This window comes from Lynx canadensis, chromosome A2 (assembly GCF_007474595.2).
Source record: "Lynx canadensis isolate LIC74 chromosome A2, mLynCan4.pri.v2, whole genome shotgun sequence".
NCBI classification, from domain to species: Eukaryota; Metazoa; Chordata; class Mammalia; order Carnivora; family Felidae; genus Lynx; species Lynx canadensis.
In genome coordinates, this window is record NC_044304.2 from 134,608,973 (window position 1) to 134,628,858 (window position 19,886).

Here is a 19,886-nt window from a genome sequence, read left to right on the forward strand (position 1 = left end):
GCAGAACAGGATGTTTACCATTGGTTCTCAGAGTGGATTTCATATTATTATTTTAGAAAAGGATGAACCTTGAGCAATTAAATGCTTTTCAAACTTCTTAAAAAATGGGCATATGTATCCAGAATCTTTTCATGTGTTGGAGTAGCCTAAGATGATTGGGTGACTGTTTACTCATGACATCCTAAATATCCTGAGCAGTCATTTGTTCCAGCAGCAGGCCAATGGCAGCTTGGTAATTCCAAGCCTAGAGAAAGCTTTGGAAAGCCATCCACAGACCCACAGCATGGTAGAGCCAGAAGAGAACTTTGGATTAATTCCCTCAAGCCCTTCCTTTACAGACAAACCTAGGTGGGGGGTGAAGACACTGCTGCTGTGTGACCTAAGTTTAATCCTTGCCCTGCAGCTGCTGGTCTTTTGACCATGCAGTGCCTCAGTTTCCTCCTAGGATTGTTATGAATTAATATTTGGAAAGTGCTTAGAACAGTGTCTGAGGCATTATAAACACTCTGGACAAATGTTTTTTATATCAGTAAAGTAAAGCTCAGACTCAGAGAGATCAAGCTATTTGCCTAAGTTCATGCAACTCATCAAATCCCAGCTGGGTAGAACCAGTCCTGTGCTGTAGGCACGCACATTCTTTTTCAGTGTCCTTAGACCATCCCTAGAATGTGAGTTTGTCTCAGAAATACTGTAGGAGCCTATAAGTAAGGAGTATGATGCAGTTGGATTTGGATTTGAAATCAACAGCTAGGGTTCAAGCTCTGATATTTACTGACAACTCTCTAAACTTTAGTTTCTTCATCTGTAGAAATGTAATGATCATAACAAATCCAATTTACAGACCTACTGAGAGGATCAGATGAGATAATGTACTTGGAAAACCATAACCTACTATGCAGATGATATTTAACATTACTGTGAGCTCCTGTGAGATGACAAAAGCCATGAGAATGTTTCAAATCTGCTTAGGATGTCAGGAAATTGGGGTGGGGAGAGTTTGTAGTAGGCTGTCTCCACTTTTTCACTTCGCATTTATTCATTGGTAATTCCAATGAATTAAATTACCAATTAAATGAATTCATTGGTAATTCATTTAAAATTTATTTTTGTTATATTCATATATGCAAAAGACTCATGTTCTCTTTGTGTGTGTGCGCGCGCGCGTGTGTGCAGTAAAACAAATACTGAGTTCTCTACCACCAGGCTTAAAAAAGAGAATATCACCAAAGCCTCTAAGTCCCCTGTATGTCCCACCCCAGTCATATCCCTGTCCTTCCCAGAAAAGTAGGTAAACAATGATTGCGAATTGTCTTTTCCTTGCCATTAGTTGCACTACATGTGTGTATATGCCTAAACAATGTATTAAGTGAATTTTTTTTCCTGTTTCTTTTTCCCTCTTGACTCAGATATCTCAAGCTTTATGGTATCTACTTATACCCATATACTGTCCATCTTATTCTTTGTCACTATCTCCCTCCCAGTCCACTAAAACATAACTTCTGTCCTTCAACAGACTTCGCAAGGAGAGACTTTAGAAAAGAGCCAGGCTTTAGGTTCACATGGCCAAGGAGTAGGTATCACTGACTAGCAGAAGCTGAGACATCAGCTGCTAAAGCAAATGCAAGAATCCAAGAATGGGAAGGGTCTTGTGTCAGGATAGCCATTCTTAGATTCATTTGGTGTCCTAGATGTCACTTGACGTTTCACTTTAATGGAAAAAAGACTTAAGAACAAACTAAGGCAGGTGTGGATACCATAGTAGGGAGTGCGGGCTTTTCCTGCAATCCTTTGGGAAGCAACTAAGGTTTTGAAGAAGAGAGTGACAGCTCATAACTGCTTCAAGGCAGATGAGATGGAGGACAGGAAGGCCAATGAGGAAACACTAGCCTAGGGCAGGGGTGCAGGAGTGGCTGGAGGGCTGTAGCCAGAGGTCAGAGGAATTGAGCAACTAGTTGGATGTGAGAAATGCTCAAGAGAGAGGCATTGGTGATGACTGAAATTTTAGAATTACCTGGGTGGAAACATGTTAATGTTCATAAACCAAAATAGGCAATAGAGAGGAAGATTTGAGAGCCAAGCTGATTAGAACAGCCCAAAATGCTAGTGGTCATCTTTATGCCACTATCCAGAAAAAAAATAATTAATTCCAGCCTTTCTCTCAGAAAAGCAATCAGGGGTGAGTGAATCCACATTTCCTACTTTGAAGGGTTGTAGGTTTTTTACATGCTGATTGATAACATTTGTTGAATGATTCCAACTTTTTGAGAGGTACAATTTCCCTGACTTTGAGTTTCTCGTATTTAAAATGAGGAGCTGGGGTAAGATGGTCTCTAAGGCCCTTTCCATTTTTGTAATTGTGCAATTCTTGGAACTTTTCCCAGAATAGTAAACAGTAGCAGAAGAAATTCATAAGGTTGAGAATCACAGAGAACTGAATTTTAATGACTGTTTCAGTTCTGATGCCAGTTCCAGCGTGAATCGGCCACTGTGGCCGCACCCTTGTCTGCTCTGAGTCTCCTGCTCCTGAAAACTGAAAACCTTACAGGGCTGTGCATCTGCTTGAATGTAAAAATGCCCAACTCAGTGCCTGGCACAGTGTAGGTAGGTGCAGGGTAAAGACAGATATCCCCCATCCCTTCCTTTCTTCCTCCTTCCTTCCTTTGTTACCAAAAAGAGAGTTAGTCTGACTCCCCAACTAGTGCTGGGCTGAAACCTTTGTAGACTCTTCCGTGGTGCCCCAAAGCAGCTTTTACTAGAGAACTGCCTTCCACAAGCTATGCTCAGTTTTACCCCAAAGCACAGGGCCTCTTGGCTTTGAGGGAAACACGAGTGGCAAGGAGACCCCTGGCAGTAGATCTGTAGGTCTCCCATCTCCACCCAATCACTCCAAATGCTGTACCCAGGAACTGTATGTAAAGTTGTGAGAAGAAGCCTCCCCATCTTCCCTGCACAAATGAGCAGCAAATACATTTCCTTTAAGGCACATAGTGACTCAGACTGAGATTTATGAGTAGAGAGCATTTTCCTACATTTGCAATGCTGAGAGCTTAAACCAGGGTTCCCTGAGAGTTAAAATTCTGTTCAAACTCAAAGACAACATGGGGCTCTGTAAGCTAGTTCCTGCCACCCTGACCCCAATCATTGAGTTTGTCAAGATTCTCAGAAGGAAGAGACAGGGAGTAGTCCCCTCTCCTGCAGTGAATGCTGGAATGTTACTTTCTCCTAGAAGCTTGTGGCCCCAGTCCTTTCCTGCAGATCTCTGCTATGGAGAAAAATGAAAAAGAGAAAGGTTAGGAATCTGTGATTTATAAAATCTGAATGTCATTTGGATCTGACATGATATTTGTTTTTTAGCTCCAAATTACATAATTTTTCAAGACCAAGGAGTTCTGTAGATCCTATTCCAGCATTGTGCAATGTTTTTATACTTAGGAATTTATTTGGGGGAGGGGGATAGAGACATAATACAGTCAGTCCTTGAGGAGGTACCATTTAGAGACCTTACTATTTCCTAAAGGAGAAATCTAAAAGTGTAAATATACATGAATATACATAAATGTGAATTGAGTCAGGTGCAGAGTTCTACATTTATGCCTTACATGTGAGGAAACAGACATACAATTCAGAGTTCTGGTTGTGTTACTTTCCCTCCATTTAAAAAAGATTGAGGACTTCTTGCAGGTTTGCAGACACTCCGAAGCCCATCTCACTTCCGTTCTCCCACTGGCCCAGTTCAGCAAGCAGACAACAAAGCAAGCTGGGTAGGCAGATGGGCTTATCTCTGGGTACCTTGCAGATGCATTAATTTTTAAGGAAGCTATTATTAAATGCCTACTGTGTGCTGGGCACAATACAGGGCAGGATGATAAAAGATGAATGAGACCGTTTAGGGCCTCTTGTTGATAGAAGCCTGCTACTAGTTTACAATCTAAGACTCTACTCCACATGCAGCAAATTGTTTTCATATTCCAATGAATCCATCATATCTCCACTAGGTCAAATTTGAGGCTTTAGGTTCTCAGGATGCCATCTAGACATAGAAAAAAAGTAAGAACAAGCAAGAAAAGGAACAAAACAACCACAGATACTGACCCTGAAGAGCAGTCACTTCTGAAATGGAATACTTGAAATGCTCTTTGATTTAAAACTAGTCTTTGCTTCTTTAAGCAGTGTCCCTTGGTTCTGACTATATCTGCAAAATGGATGATTGATCACCATTGGAAACTTAATTACCAATTAATCGGTTACTATTGAATTGCTGGTATGTCTCAGTTATCTGCTATTCCTCAGAGCAATCTATAGTACTTTAGTGAAGAAAAGCTTTTAATTAAATAGTGAAATAGTACTCATTAATATATCAAAATAAATGTCTAGAACCAGTACATTTCATTAATTATAAGAGTCAGCAGGTTTTGCATCTCTGAGACTCTTTGTTTGCTAATTTATTGCCACTTAAAATGAAGAAATATTTGTTGCTATATAAAACAGCATTGTAGATTATTTTTAACCATAAAAGTTAATAGATGTAAGAACTCAGTATTCCGTATGACCGACAGAAATTTGACATTGAGGAGTAAGGCTATTTTGCATAAGGATAACTGAATTTTTTATTTCACTTTGTTCTTAAACACTAAGTTGGTCTGAAATCTACTCTGACAGCTTTCTAATTATTATAAATATAATAGGACAATAATAGAGAATTCCTGATCTTCAAATAATTTTCCTTAACTTGAAACTACATACAAAAATCTGTAAAAATGAACTTTTTCTCTTTTTCTAACAAGTTACACTTCATTTTCCTTGTTTATCCTCCTGCTTCCTGTTATCTGCCCTCCATTTACTAATTCCCAGATGTCTTATCAGTACAGTCAGGAGCCAGACACTCTATTCATTTCTCTTTTTTTTTTTTAATTTTTTTTAACGTTTTTTAATTTTTTTTAACGTTTTTTAATTTTTTTAACGTTTTTTAATTTTTTTTAACGTTTATTCATTTTTGAGAGACAGAGACAGAGCATGAGTGGGGGAGGGGTAGAGAGAGAGAGAGGGAGGGAGACAGAATCTGAAGCAGGCTCCAGGGCCTGAGCTGCTAGCACAGAGCCGGTTGCAGGGCTCGAACTCACAGACCATGAGATCATGACCTGAGCCGAAGTCGGATACTTAACCGACTAAGCCACCCAGACACCCAGCCTTGTTTTTTTTAGCTTTTTTTTTCTATTTTTTTTCTATTTTCTATTTATTTGCTATCTCTATTCATTTCTTATAAACTCTTTCCTGTACCTATTACTGAAAGAAAAAAAAGCTTTAGTAATATTAGTTTACGTCTCCACACTCATTCCCTCTCTACTTATAATTGACTCATTTACTCATTCATTCACTTAATATTTATTAAAGATCTCTGTGTGATATTTCATCTACTACTAGCAATACCTTGGTGAACAAGCAGAGTCTCTGATGGCAGGGACTTCAGTCATAATCCACAAGCAAATAGTTACAGCTGTGAGTGCTATGACAAATAGGTAAAATGTATTATGACAGTCTGTAATAGAAGCATTTGACCTAGATATTAAGGTCAGGATAGGCCTCCTAAGGAAATGATGACGCACTAAGATCTGAAGGAGGCATAGCAGTTAATAAAATGAATGAAGGTGGAAGGATCACTCCAGGAAGAGGGAACAATATGTGCAAAGGCCCTGTAATGAGAGGACATATGGCATATCTGGAGAACTGACCAAAGGCCAGCTCCCTGGAGTACAGAGTGCAAAGGAGATGATGACGCACTAAGATCTGAAGGAGGCATAGCAGTTAATAAAATGAATGAAGGTGGAAGGATCACTCCAGGAAGAGGGAACAATATGTGCAAAGGCCCTGTAATGAGAGGACATATGGCATATCTGGAGAACTGACCAAAGGCCAGCTCCCTGGAGTACAGAGTGCAAAGGAGAACACAATGAGAATGATTCTGGAAAGTTCAGTAGGATCCAGATGATGAAGGGCTCATCAGACCATGTTAAAATTTTTGTCTTTTATCCTAAGAACAGTAGGGGGACATTCAGTGTTTTAAACAGAGTGATATGATGAGATTTGTGTTTTATGGGGGGAAAAAATCTGGCTGCAGTGTAGAGAATGGACCTGGAAAGAGATTGGGTGAGATCAGATGTGGCAGGTCCAATTTGGAAGCCATTGTAGTAGTTCAGGAAAGGGAGGGCATAGCTTGAATAAGGGTTGAAGTATGGAGGCAGAGAAAACTGGATGGATCCAGGAGATATTTAGAAACTGCAACTGATGAAAATAAGTGATCGACTGTACATGGGGAGGAATCAGGGATGACACCTAGATTTATGACTTGTGCATCTGGAGGAATGATAGAACCATCCACTAGGGTGTGTGGTATCATCAGATCAGGCATGAGGGAAAATGATGGTTTCTACTTTGATTGTGTTGAACCTGAGGTCTTGGAGACATCTGAGTGTGTATTTCATAGGCAATTTGATATATGCATGGTCAGCTCAGAGGAGAGGATAGGGTGGAGGTACAAATGTGTGTCAGCTAAATGGCAATAGACATCATGGGAGAGACAGAGGTTGCCTACAGAGAGTGTGAAGAGTGAGGAGAGGAGCAGCCTTAGGATGGATCTTTGAGAAACCCTGACGTAGATGGCCCTACACCAGAGACCAAATGTTGCAGTGTAAGAAGTAGAAGGAAAATCAGGACACTGAAGTGTCAAGGTGAAGGAAGGGATCCACAGTGCTTAACTGACATATATAATTGAACAATATTTTTAAAATTTTGCACTTGAGCCTAAAAGATAAATACCTGATTGAGTGGTAATTGCCTTTTAGTAAGTTAACTATTGCAGCATTTGATGCATGGTTTCTACATTTTTTTGAGCCTTTCACCATAATAATGACAAATACTTCAGTGGGATTTTCTGGGTGCTGGGTTCTATGGTAAAAGATGTCTGTAAATTAGCTCATTTAACTTTTATAACAGCTATGCAAGGTAGGTACATTTCTATAAGTCTCTTGATTTTCCTGGGAGACTGAAATGAATAACCTGAATTTCACAAACACATAGAGGCTATAGGGTCTGTGTAAGGTAAATAAGCATGAGAGACTAGGATTTGATGCAGAACTTGAGTCTGGGGTCTGTGTTCCGCTGCCTCCTGGTGAATTATCTATCAGCCACCACCCCCCTACCACCTCACTGCACACAAAGGCACACATTTTAAATTTTATTTTAAAATTTTATTTTAAAATATATAATGTAGGGGCGCCTGGGTGGCGCAGTCGGTTAAGCATCCGACTTCAGCCAGGTCACGATCTCGCGGTCCGTGAGTTCGAGCCCCGCGTCAGGCTCTGGGCTGATGGCTCAGAGCCTGGAGTCTGTTTCCGATTCTGTGTCTCCCTCTCTCTCTGCCCCTCCCCTGTTCATGCTCTGTCTCTCTCTGTCCCAAAAATAAATAAACGTTGAAAAAAAAAAATTTTAAAAAAAATAAATAAAAAAAATAAAATATATAATGTATTATGTATGACTCCAACATTTATTATTATTCCAGTTGAAATCCATCTCATTGGACTTGCCTGCTAGAAGCACTGCCTTTTTATTTTTTTAATATTTATTTATTTTTGAGAGAGACAGAGTCTGAGCTGGGGAGGGACAGAGAGAGATGGAGACACAGGATCCAAAGTAGGCTCCAGACTCTGAGCGTTCAGCACAGAGCCTGACGCGGGGCTTGAACCCACAAACCGTGAGAACATGACCTGAGCTGAAGTCGGACACTTAACCAACTGAGCCACCCAGGCTAGAAGCAATACCTTTATGCCCAGGACTGGGACATCTATAGTTTTGTTTTTCTTTTATTAGCACCACTAAGTTCCATTTTTATGTATGTACATATTCAACCATGGTGCAAACTGTGATAGTAAGGTTTACCCCAGTTAAAGTCTATATACACATAGCAGCACCTACCAGTACTGGAGCCATGTAGGTCACTAGAATAATTTCTGCCTGTCTGGGGCTCTTTGTTTATTTGCATGGTTATCCTTGCTATTCTACTCTGAGCTCTGAAAAGACACACTGAAAAGTTTCTTACCAGCTTGTTCGCATCTGACTCACATTAATTCTACGACCATATTTTATTCCAGACACTTTTGAGAAATTCATCAGGCTGTGAAGTGCGCAGTGATGAATATCGAACGGAGTTTACCACAGCTTTGCAGCGAGTTGACTTATTCATGGGCCAATTCAACCAAGTCCTCTTAACATCTATATCCACCTTCATTAAAGGAGACCTCACCATTGCTAATCTTGGGACATCAGAGGGTCGCTTTATGCAGGTAAATGTTTTCTGAGAGTGGCTGTGGCTGTTTTACTTGGTATTGTTCAATTAGTTTGGTTTTGTTTTCACAGAAGGTATTTATAGATACTGTAAAGTGAAAATCACAGTAAAACCTAGAGACACAGACTGAAAGCCAGACAATGAAGCCTGGTCCACTCTTTATGAAGTGTATAGCCTATTTTTTTGTTAAGTTCTTGAAGCTTTCAGTTTAAATGTGGTTGCTTTAATTTTCTTGCCCAGAATGGTTTAGAATTTTGTTTGCTGTTGTTTTTTTTTTTTTCCATTCATGATTTCTGTCACATGATTGGAAAATAAAATGAAACAATTAAAGCACTTCCAGGCGATGTTTTCCTATTTCAAGGGAAGCTACGGATCAAAGGAGAGCTATTGTGTGAACCGTGTGTCTCCATGAGAAGAAACATTCACATCATTGAGAAATATTGGCAGGAGTTAGGAAGGGACGTTATCATCAGGATCCCATTGTAACTCCAGCTCTCCTGATTCTGCAAAAGGATGGGGTCAAACACAAAGAAGTTCATATACTGGGGGGAGAAAAATCTGGACTTTATTAATAAATGATTTTAATGGATAGCAACAGTATTTCTATAAGTGAAAATACACATTTCAGACTTGCAATTATTGTGTTTCCAGAATACAAGAATCATAGCACTTTGCAGAAATTAAAATGCTCTTGTGTTGAATCTGTTTTCTTTAATAGTAATTGAGTAGTGCTTTCAACATGAGTTCTTAGTAGGATCTTGATTAATGCAGAATGACCAGGGTATCTATGGAAATGTTGACTTTTTACAAAGAGTAGAAATTTCTTCTAAAGAGAGATTCTTATTTCATAATAATCTGATGTAATTAACATCCTAATCAGACAGTGACTTCTGGTAAGCCAATTGAGGACAATGATGTTTTCCTATGACTTGCCCATCTGTACATCTTCTATCTGTATTCTTTTACAAAATATATCTTTTAAAATTACCATTGTTTTTATAGTGGTATGGATATCGGTCATTGCCATATTTTAAATCATGTTTTTCTTACACTAGTTGGATATATTGGAATTTTTTCAAAGTCATAAAATGTAAATAAAACCTTCCTAGCTCAAAACTAATCATATAGATCCTCTTATCTAAATGTTTCCACACTTGGTCTACCCTCCTCCCACTGCTTCTAATTACTATACTTTTTCTCCCCTCCCCTTTCTCCCAGCCCAGTGTTCTTATTTACCCACCTCAGATCAGTTAGTTCTGTCTAAACTCCTCAAAATCTGAGGAGTGTAATCTCAGTCCCCTTCTGCATGCACTCTGAAGTATTTGAGTTATGGTCATATCTATTATCCTTGTAAAATATGTAATTCTGTGTTTAAATGTGTTTTTAATTGACACTGATATTATTCTGCAGAATTCCAAAAAAAAAAAAATTGAAGGAGGATGAAAGAATCTTGCATCTGTTGAATTCCTAAGGTGTTCACTATGTTGATTTGTTATCTTTATTTTTTCTTTCTTTTTGTTCTAAATTGTTTATTACCTTGTTCATCCAGTTTCATATTAATAAGCTTTCTATAGTCACTTTAGGTCTGATACTTTTTTACATCAAAAGGTTCCTGGCCTATTTCCAGATTCTAAAGTTCTAATAAAATCCCATTTTTAGATAGATCACTTTAATAACTGAGTAAATTCTGCTGTGTGACAGATTTTACCACCTAAGTGATATGTCATACATCAGTCTCATTGTGACAGAAATGCTGTGACACGTGTTTTATTCTTATCTCCCAGCATTTTCATAAAAGAAGCAATGTTATGCCCATTATCTGTGCATCCAAAACATTAAAGAGGAAAATAAGTAAGTAGATACTTATTTTATGGAAAGTGCTGATATCACTGATTTTTTTTAAACCGTGTGGTTCTTAATTCATCAGATATCCACTGAGAACTTACTAACTTTGCTCTACTAGGCAAATAAGTGAAGCAAAGGAAGCAGTGACACAGAACCTGCCTTTAAGGAACTAAAATTTTAGTATGGGAGATAAGAACACATACCTGATATCAAGACAGCAAAACAAAGACATACAGACAAAGGGCTATTGAGACCCACATATAGGATTCATTTCTCTGACACTTGTCTAAGAGAATTCCAGTCCCTTAAATTTTATGTAAATAAACCTAAAGCATTTGAAGGATCAAACAGTCAACATCACTGAAATCCAGTTTGTTTACAGCAAATAATGTTGGGGGAGGAGTCCAGCGGCAGCAAAGACCTAGGGAACTTCTAGCTTAAGCTAGCCAAGTAGTAACTGCGGACCAAGTTATGTAAATGTTTTGACTGCGTTAAAGTGCTAAATCTCTGGCCAGGCCTAATTTTCCTACAACTTGTGTTTTAGTAATACTGTGGAGTTTCTGTTATAAAATAGAATGGACATAATTTTTTTTCCAAAGGCAGGTGCCATATATGAAAAGGAACAGAAAAATGACTTTTACTTCCTTCCTACCCTGAAGCCTAAAGGCAGAGTTGCTTTGCAAATGTTTTCTCTCATGAATTTGCAGCTGTTTCTGCCTTTCCTATTGTGCTTATGTTCAGCTCTGGCTGGGAATACAAGCTTCAGCCCCAGCTGTTGGGTGCAAAGTGAATCAGGTATTTCACAGTGGTTATTTGGTTAGAAAGAATTATATTGTTTAGCTAACAATATTATATGTATGGAAGAGAGGACATGTTTGACATGTTTCTAACATTTAAACATGTGTAACTTATCTCGTACAGGTGCAGATATATCTAAATATACTGATGTGCACATGTATTAGAGTCTTTCTGTAGCACCAATTCAACATAGATACAAATTTCTAAAACAGTTTTTGTGTGATCACCCTCTTGGGATACTTAGAAGTAAAATAGTATGATAAGTATTATTCAAGATAGTATAAGTGAACAGTGAGAATGGGGATTCTTACAAATTTTAGATGGGGAAGGGATGTTGAAAAGAACAAGGCTTGAGAACATTAGCACAATGTGCAGGGCTACGTGGGAGAGGGAGGACCGTTACTCATGAAGATCACAGGACTATTCACAGGGATTGCCCACGTCTCCCCTTCTGAGCTCCTCATCTAATCAGCTTGCAAAAATAATGCTTGCTTGATATATATATATATATATATATATATATATATATATATATATATAATATTTTAAAGCTCTCATATAAGGCCTTTAATCTCTAGATGCAAGGCATTGCTATTAAAATATTTGTGCCTGACTGTCAGGCCACAGAGAGTGAGTATATCGGGTGGGTTGGGGGGAGGAAGGCACTTTCAATACTTTATAAGTTCAGTTCCACAAACATTCACTGGGCAGCTACCTTGTCTGTATACCGTGGCCACTGCCTGGGCACTGTCACAGCTGTCCCTGGGTTCTTTGGCATCATCCTTGCTCTTCTCCCATCCCCTTTTCCCCTCTCCCTGATTCTTTGAGGCTGTTCCCACTCATCACCCCTATTCTCTTGTGCCTCTTAACTGGACTAGTTGGATCATAAGCAAGAAAGTTAAAAAGACAGAGGGATCACCTAAAAAGACATCCTTTGCTTGTGATCATTACTTATGATCATTACTTAAAGGATTATGTTAGTAATCAGTAAACTTAAAAATAATTACACACTTCCAGTAAGAAGAATCAATTCATCTATTGACATCCTGTCTTCAAATTCTTTCAGTTCCTGTACCACCATCATGGTATGTCAATGCTTTTTGTTGGAAGCCTGTAGCATACATTATCTTTGGGATTACTGCTATTTTAGAGTAACAAATGAATGATATGAGCATCCAGCAGAGACCCAGGCAAATAAACAACATTTCTCTTTAGGGATTGTTGATTTACTGGTCTCCTTTATAAAATGCTCAGATAAAATATCATCTGTCCTTGTTTTTAATGTGTACATCATTGATTTAATTATATCCCTAAAGAATGGTAGATTTGGTATATTTCTTTTTATTAAATGTTTATTCATTTATTTTGAGAGAGAGCACGAGCTGGGGAGGGGGGGAGAGAGAGAGGGAGATAAAGAATCCCAAGCAGGCTCCATGCTTTCAGTACAGAGCCCAGTGCAGGGCCTAATCCCACAAACCATGAGATCATTACCTGAAATGAAATCAAGAATCAGATGCTTAACTGACTGAGCCACCCAGGCGCCCCTGATTTGGTATGTTTCTTTAGGAGAAAATATATTCATGAATTGTGAGACTTCTTTTGTTTGAAAAAGAACCCATTATAAATAATAATTTCAGACTTCTATCTATAACTAAAATTTAAACCTAGGGCATGTATATCTCCTAAAATGAATTCATGCATGCTCTTGAAATACATATATCTTATACGCTATTATATGCATAGAAAATTAAAACATAAATATTTGAAACCCTGAGAAAATGGTAAGCTTTTGTTTGTTTTGTTTTTTGGTAGTAAGAAATAACTAGGATTTCTTGTTTGGGTGCTTTATTGACAGAGTAGAAAACATTTTAAAACATGAAGTATACGAATCAGTAGTTTTTTCTTTTTAACTTTTATCACTTCTAAAATTGAAAAACAGATATACTCTGTGTATAGATTGACAGATCCTACAATTACTGTATTTGGAGTATTGATTTGAAAGTACTGATTAATTTTTTTTTATATTTTCTAGTCTCTTTGGTTTTTAGTTGCTTGATATTTTTTTGCAGAAGTCTCAATCTGGTTTTGACTCATTTCAACTCACACTGATTCATTTTAAAAAATTTAAACACACACCCACATCAGTAGTGCAGCAATAAGGAAAATTATTGTGCTGTTTGTGTATACCTGGGTTTTGTAGTATCAAGTTGGTGTAGAAGCACTCATGCCCATTTACCAAAAAGAATAAAGGAAAGAAAGAACACAGTAAAGCTTCATTTAATTCGTCTCTTACCACCTGGTACTTTGTCTTACGACTTTTATTTCTTGAGCTGTCAGCACCAATCAGCAATTTCTGTTTCTCGTGTTGTTGTTGTTTGTTGGGTTTTTTCTTTTTTTCCATTCCAGAAAACTAGATGTTTACCTTGATTGAAATAAATGGTTCCACTCTTCATATCTGATTTCTTGCTATAGAAACACCAATTTCTCTCACTGAAGAAGATAGTAAACCTAAAGCAGGTGTCTGAACCAGTTCAGGCTACTTTAACAAATTTCCCATAGACCTGGTGGCTTAAACAGCAAATATTTATCTCTTACAGTTCAGGAGGCTAGGAAGTTCAAGGTCAAGATACAGCAGATCTGGTTTCTGGTGAGAATCTGATTCCTGGTTCATAAATGGCTGTTCTTGCTGTATCTTCACATGGTGGAAAGAGGGAAAGAGAGCTCTCTGAGGTCCCTTTTATAAGGACACTAATCTGGTTTGTGAGGACTCTGTCCTAATGACCTAATTGCCTCCCAAAGCCCCACCTACTTACACCATCACATTGGAGGTTAAGATTTCAACATCTGAATTTTAGGTGGGCACAAACATTCAGTCTGTTGCAGTAAGCAAGACGCAAGAGGCATTAGAAGCCATACGTTGAAAATGCAAATTGAACTGTTGGAGGTTATGTAAATATCTGAAACGTCTAAAAACCTTACCCCTTCATCAAGACTTAAGTGAGTTTCTTATTTCAGGCCATTCATATATTTAGGCAATAGATATACCTTTAGGACCTACTATGTGCCCAATCCTATTTTGGGAACTACAGTTAAAGCAGACCCACTCTAGATCCATAAGGTCACACCCAGTTATAACCCAGGCTGTTTACAAAGCATAAGAGACTGTTAAAAACTGAGAACAAACTGAGGGTTGATGGGGGGTGGGAGGGAGGGGAGGGTGGGTGATGGGTATTGAGGAGGGCACCTTTTGGGATGAGCACTGGGTGTTGTATGGAAACCAATTTGTCAATAAATTTCATAAAAAAAAAATAAATAAATTGATCAGTAAAAAAAAAAAAAAAAAAAATAACCCAGGCTGTTTATTTTTTTTTTTAATTTTTTTTTTCAACGTTTATTTATTTTTGGGACAGAGAGAGACAGAGCATGAACGGGGGAGGGGCAGAGAGAGAGGGAGACACAGAATCGGAAACAGGCTCCAGGCTCTGAGCCATCAGCCCAGAGCCTGACGCGGGGCTCGAACTCACGGACCGCGAGATCGTGACCTGGCTGAAGTCGGACGCTTAACCGACTGCGCCACCCAGGCGCCCCCCAGGCTGTTTATTAATGGTGTCATCTCCTCTCACATTTTTTTCTTTCAATTCACATTTTTTTCTCATTGAGTTTCAAACTCCAACAATTTGCATCATCTTTCATGACAAATGAAGTTTTCCTCATTCCCTAACAAAAGTCCTCTATTTTTCTTTGTTTTTAAATTAGAAATCAGTCTAGATGTTATCACAGGTTCCATTCAGTTCTATTTGCCTAGAAATTGAACTGTATATATTCTGTTCTTACAAAAGGAAAATTTACTTTGATCCTCAATTAGTATATGTGCTGCCAAAGCGAGCTCTACTTTGATCTTCAAAAAGCAGTGGGGCCCAGGGTGCCTGGATGTCTCAGTTGGTTAAGTGTCCAACTCTTGATTTCAGCTCAGGTCATGATCTCTCTGTTCGTGAGTTCAAGCCCTGTATCAGGCTCTGCACTGATAGTGTGGAACCTGCTTGGGATTCTCTCTCTTTCTCTTTCTCTTTCTCTTTCTCTTTCTCTCTCTCTCTCTCTCTCTGCCCATCTCCTGCTTGTGTGCATGCTCTCTCTCTCTCAAAATAAAATAAACTTTAAAAAAAAAAGGCAATAGGGTCCAGGGAGTGTGCTGCATCTTCCACTCTGATTCTTCTAGTGAAAATCCACTTTTATTCCATTTTTTACCCCTTTCCCATCTCCAGCCTCTCTAGGACCTTGTTGTACAGAAGTCCAGTCTGATCCTGAGGGGATATTTAGGACACAGGTTGGGAGGCTAAGCAAGTGATACCCAGGTTCTCAGTCTTGGGTAGGAGGAATGGATGGGAGACTGTACATCTCGAGAAGTAAGCTTGCCTTTTACTTAATTTAAGCACACATTTGGCAGAGAAATGCAAACCAAAATCACAATGAAGGATGACTTCACACAACTATGGGTTGGCTATAAATAATCAAGAAAATGGAAAATAACAAATGTCAGTGAAGTTGTGGAAAAATTAAAACCCTCATACATTGTTGGTGGGAATGTAGAATTGTGCACACCTATGGAAAATGGTATGGCAGTTCTTCAAAAAGTTAAATATAGAGTTATTGTAAATCTGACATTTCTGCTCCTAAGTATATACCTGAGAAATGAAAATACATGTTCTCACAAAAAGTTGTATATGAATGTTGATAGTAGCATTATTCACAATAGCCGAAAATGGAAACAGCCCAAATGTCCCATCAGCTGCAAATGCATAAGTAAAACATTCCTTAGGGAATATCCATATAATGGAATATTATTCAGCAATAAAAAGGAATGAAGTACTGATACATGTTCTAACATAATGAACCTTGAAAATATTATGCTAAGTTAAAGAAACCAGTCACAAAAAAATAACATATTGTAGGATTCAGTTCATTTAAATGTCCCGAATAGGGAAATCTATAGAGATAGAAGGTAGATTCATGGTTGCAAGAAACTGGAGGGTGTGAGGAGATAAAGAAGATGATAGCTAAGAGGTGTTGGGTTTCTGTTTGAGATAATGACAATGTTCCAAAATTGGTTGTGGTGATGGTTGCACAAATCTGTGACTATACCAAAAACCATTGAACTGTCCACTTTAAAAAAATGAAGAGAAAGCGACATACAAATATCTCATGTTGAATTGTATTCATCATTCTTAAGGAAAATTAAATTTTGAAACAGTTTAATCAAAAATAAAGCTCTAGTAGCACCTGCGTGGCTCAGTTGGTTAAGCGTCCAGTTTCGGCTCAGGTCATGATCCGGCAATTCACAAGTTCAAGCCCCATGTCAGCCTCTGTACTGACAGCTCAGAGCCTGGAGCCTGCTTCAGATTCTGTGTCTCCCTCTTTCTCTGTACCCCTCCCCTGCTCACACTCTGTCTCTTTTTCTGAAAAATAAATAAACAGTAAAGATTTAAAATAAATAAATTAAAAAAAGATTTTAAAATAAATAAATAAATAGAACTCTGTGCATGGGTAAGGGAATCTGGCCCTTAACGTATTTGAAGATACATCATGCAGAATTATTTTACTGAGGTTTATGGATTTTGGAGCCTAACCACAAAGGTTTTATTTTATTTGTACATATATTTCTTCCCCATGTCTTCTCCCGTATCATTTGAGATCACAGCCACAACAATCAAGTACATTTAGATTCCTCCCTAGTCCCTCACACCCAAACATATTAGTCTTATATTTTCAGGAGCATAAAAGAAAAAGGCACGTATTTTTTGAGATAAACATTAAAAATTAGTTGTCAACATAGTAGAAACTCAAAGATAATTGCCATTCTTCTATTTTATACTTACCCTAAGATTGCCAAGCGATTTGTCCTAAGAATTAAATTTAAATGCCAGATTTAGTTCTGTCCTTAAAACTATCTCCATGATGACCAAAAGGAACTTCTAATTTCTTAAAAGCATTGCTTCAGGGGTATTTTGAAGTTAAAGTGGTTATTCCATTATTTGGAATTCTAGCAATAAGATAAAGTGAGAAATTAATGATAGAAAAGCGTTCTTGGCATGTTACAGCAGTAGGTATACCTGTAGAGAAAGGGCTAATGATCAACAAAAAGGTATTTACATCTGTGATATGACCTCTGCTTAAAATTCCAGGTATCTCACTTTTCCACACAGCCTTCCCATCTTCTCTGGTTCATCTCATTTTCTGTATGAAGCCCCACTCATCCTAGCTCATGCTCAAAAGTAGAGCTTACTGGCTCTACTAAATAACATTTCCTCTGTACCATCAAAAACTATTCAGACATAGAGTCTTTCTCCTTAGGCACACTTAACTTGTGCAGCCAAGATTGCTGAAACAAGGAGGATTGGCAAGGCAAATATATTGGGAAATTTGTTTTAATGCTTTGACTCACAAGTGGCTCTTGAGAGCTCAGAGTTGAAGCTTTTTATTAGTATTTATTCTGGTGCTCCAAGAGTGTAGCAGTTGAGTGTTTAAGAAGAGGTCAGGGGGCGCCTGGGTGGCGCAGTCGGTTAAGCGTCCGACTTCAGCCAGGTCACGATCTCGCGGTCTGTGAGTTCGAGCCCCGCGTCGGGCTCTGGGCTGATGGCTCAGAGCCTGGAGCCTGTTTCTGATACTGTGTCTCCCTCTCTCTCTCTGCCCCTCCCCTGTTCATGCTCTGTCTCTCTCTGTCCCAAAAATATATACACGTTGAAAAAAAAAAAATTAAAAAAAAAAAAAAAAGAAGAGGTCAAGCAGTCAGATTCTAGCATTAGATAAAGCTCCTTGGAAACCTGACTCTTGTACTTCCTAGCTAAAATTCTGTCTTATTTTCTTTATGGAAAATATTAGTACCTACCTTGTACGATTATTGTGAGAAGTAAACAAAATGTCCATTTAAAGCTCTTAGCACAATGACTGACTCAGTAACCACATATATGGTGCTCTCCAGACAAGAAGTCTTAGGGAATACACTAAATCAATTCCAGTTCCAGAGGTGCAAAGAGCTTCTTTATGAAAAGAGAGATAAAGGTTAATCCTTTCTGGGAAATGAACATTTGGATGGACTTCAGATATTTGATAAAGTCAAAGATGATGACCTCGTAATTAGGAAGGAATTGCTTATTATAGATGTGGGAAATGATATTAAAGAGAGCAAAAAACATAGGAGAAAAAAAGGGTACTAAGAGTTGATTGTTATATAGCAGGTCTGAATAGAATGGAAGCACAAGACAAAGAGAGGCAAAATGGAAATACTCGTAGGAAGTTCAGGGGGGTGAATAATCTTCAGTGAAGTGGAAAGCACAGAATGAGGCAGAGAACAGAGTCTGGTTATTAAGAGAGGCTGGGGTTTTGTTTTGTTTTTGACATGTGTGAAAGATTTTTTTTTCACCTTTGTAGTTGAAAGTGATTGGCAACAATCAGGGATATATGGAAAAAAAAATGAGGGTTGACAGATAGGAAAAACAAGTGGTGAGCACCAGAAGTGAGTCAAAATTGAAAAATTATATAACTGAAATATGGATAATTTGGGATAGAGGCTCTAGAAGTCTAATGTCCTGATAATTCTGCTTGTAACCTGCACCCAGCAGGAGGTAGGACTGGTAATCAAACTTCTTTTTACTTTGGCTACAAAAGTCACAAATAACTATTTGGCCTACATTTAGGAATAACGGTTCCCATCCTGATCAAATGACCTGTGATCCATCATTTACTTCTGTGCAAAAATAGCCACCCTGCTTAATGGAGATGTTTTGAAAGTATTGCATGTTTGGAATAGAACATGTGTTAGAAAAAAAATGTCATGATGTTTAACTTTTATGACTGTATGTTAATTTGGTTAGTTTCTCTATCAACAACCCACTCTCTGGAAGCAAATTAGGTACTTTGGAAATCTTCCCAAATTGTTTCAAGCTACTTGACTCCCTGTGCTGAGGAAAAAATTTACTGCTAGCTCTCCAGGACATTTATATGTTGTATGTGAGTTTGTTAGAGTACTAAGCAGTTAATTTTCATTCCCATTTTACAGATAAGAAAGGTGAGGTAGAGGGAATGGTTATTTAATCATAACCTCACAGATGCCCATGTTTGTCCTGTGATTTCATACCCACAACAAATAAATACACATTCAATGAAACAAAAAAGGATATTTGGGATGTCAGGCAATTTCACAAAGTCAGTTTCAAGCCCAGAGCTGCATGCAGTAAGCCTCCTGCACCTCATGTAGATGCAAACCCACGGCCTATTAAGAATGAAAATCTTTCTGACCACTCTTTTTATTTTCTAATGTTTATTTATTTTTGAGAGAGAGACAGAGTGTGAATGGGGGAGGGTCAGAGAGAGAGGGAGACACAGAATCCAAAGCAGGCTCCAGGCTTTGAGCTGTCAGCACAGACCCCGGCGTGGGGCTTGAACTCACAAACTGCGAGATCATGACCTGAGCTGAAGTCGGCCACTTAACCGACTGAGCCACCCAGGTGCCCTTCTGAGCACTCTTAAATACTCCTGAAGTCTGAGTGTTCATCTCAGACTGTCATTCAGATTTTATCCCTGGACTTCATTATTACTGGGTTCTTGCAGTAGAGAAGATGGTAATTATATAGCCTGAGAAACATCCCAAATTAGAAATACCTGAAAGCAAGAATGACACAAGTCCTCAAACTCCATTTCCAAGGCATTGTTAAAACCATCAGGCCTTATTGTAAAACCAGGCCAAGAAGAACTTTATAATCCAAGAAATAACATCTGATAGGACGATGGTTTATAAAAATGACATTAAAGTACCTGAAGGCCTATTTTGATCTCAGAAGATCTATAAATATGGCTTAAGAGTTAGCAAAGCTGGAACTAGATTCAGGTCTCCAGACTCCCTGTCTGCTAA

At 38.4% G+C, this 19,886-nt stretch overlaps 1 protein-coding gene across 2 annotated transcripts in view; it reads left to right on the forward strand.

Moving 5' to 3' along the window:
- The window catches only part of MET (MET proto-oncogene, receptor tyrosine kinase), a 114,129-nt gene that overhangs the window by 46,477 nt on the left and 47,766 nt on the right, over window positions 1-19,886 (forward strand). For both annotated transcript variants that reach the window (XM_030308280.1, XM_030308281.1), the window contains exon 3: window positions 8,145-8,336. In XM_030308280.1, the coding sequence (XP_030164140.1) occupies window positions 8,145-8,336 (192 nt within the window). The remainder of the gene's footprint in view (window positions 1-8,144; window positions 8,337-19,886) is intronic.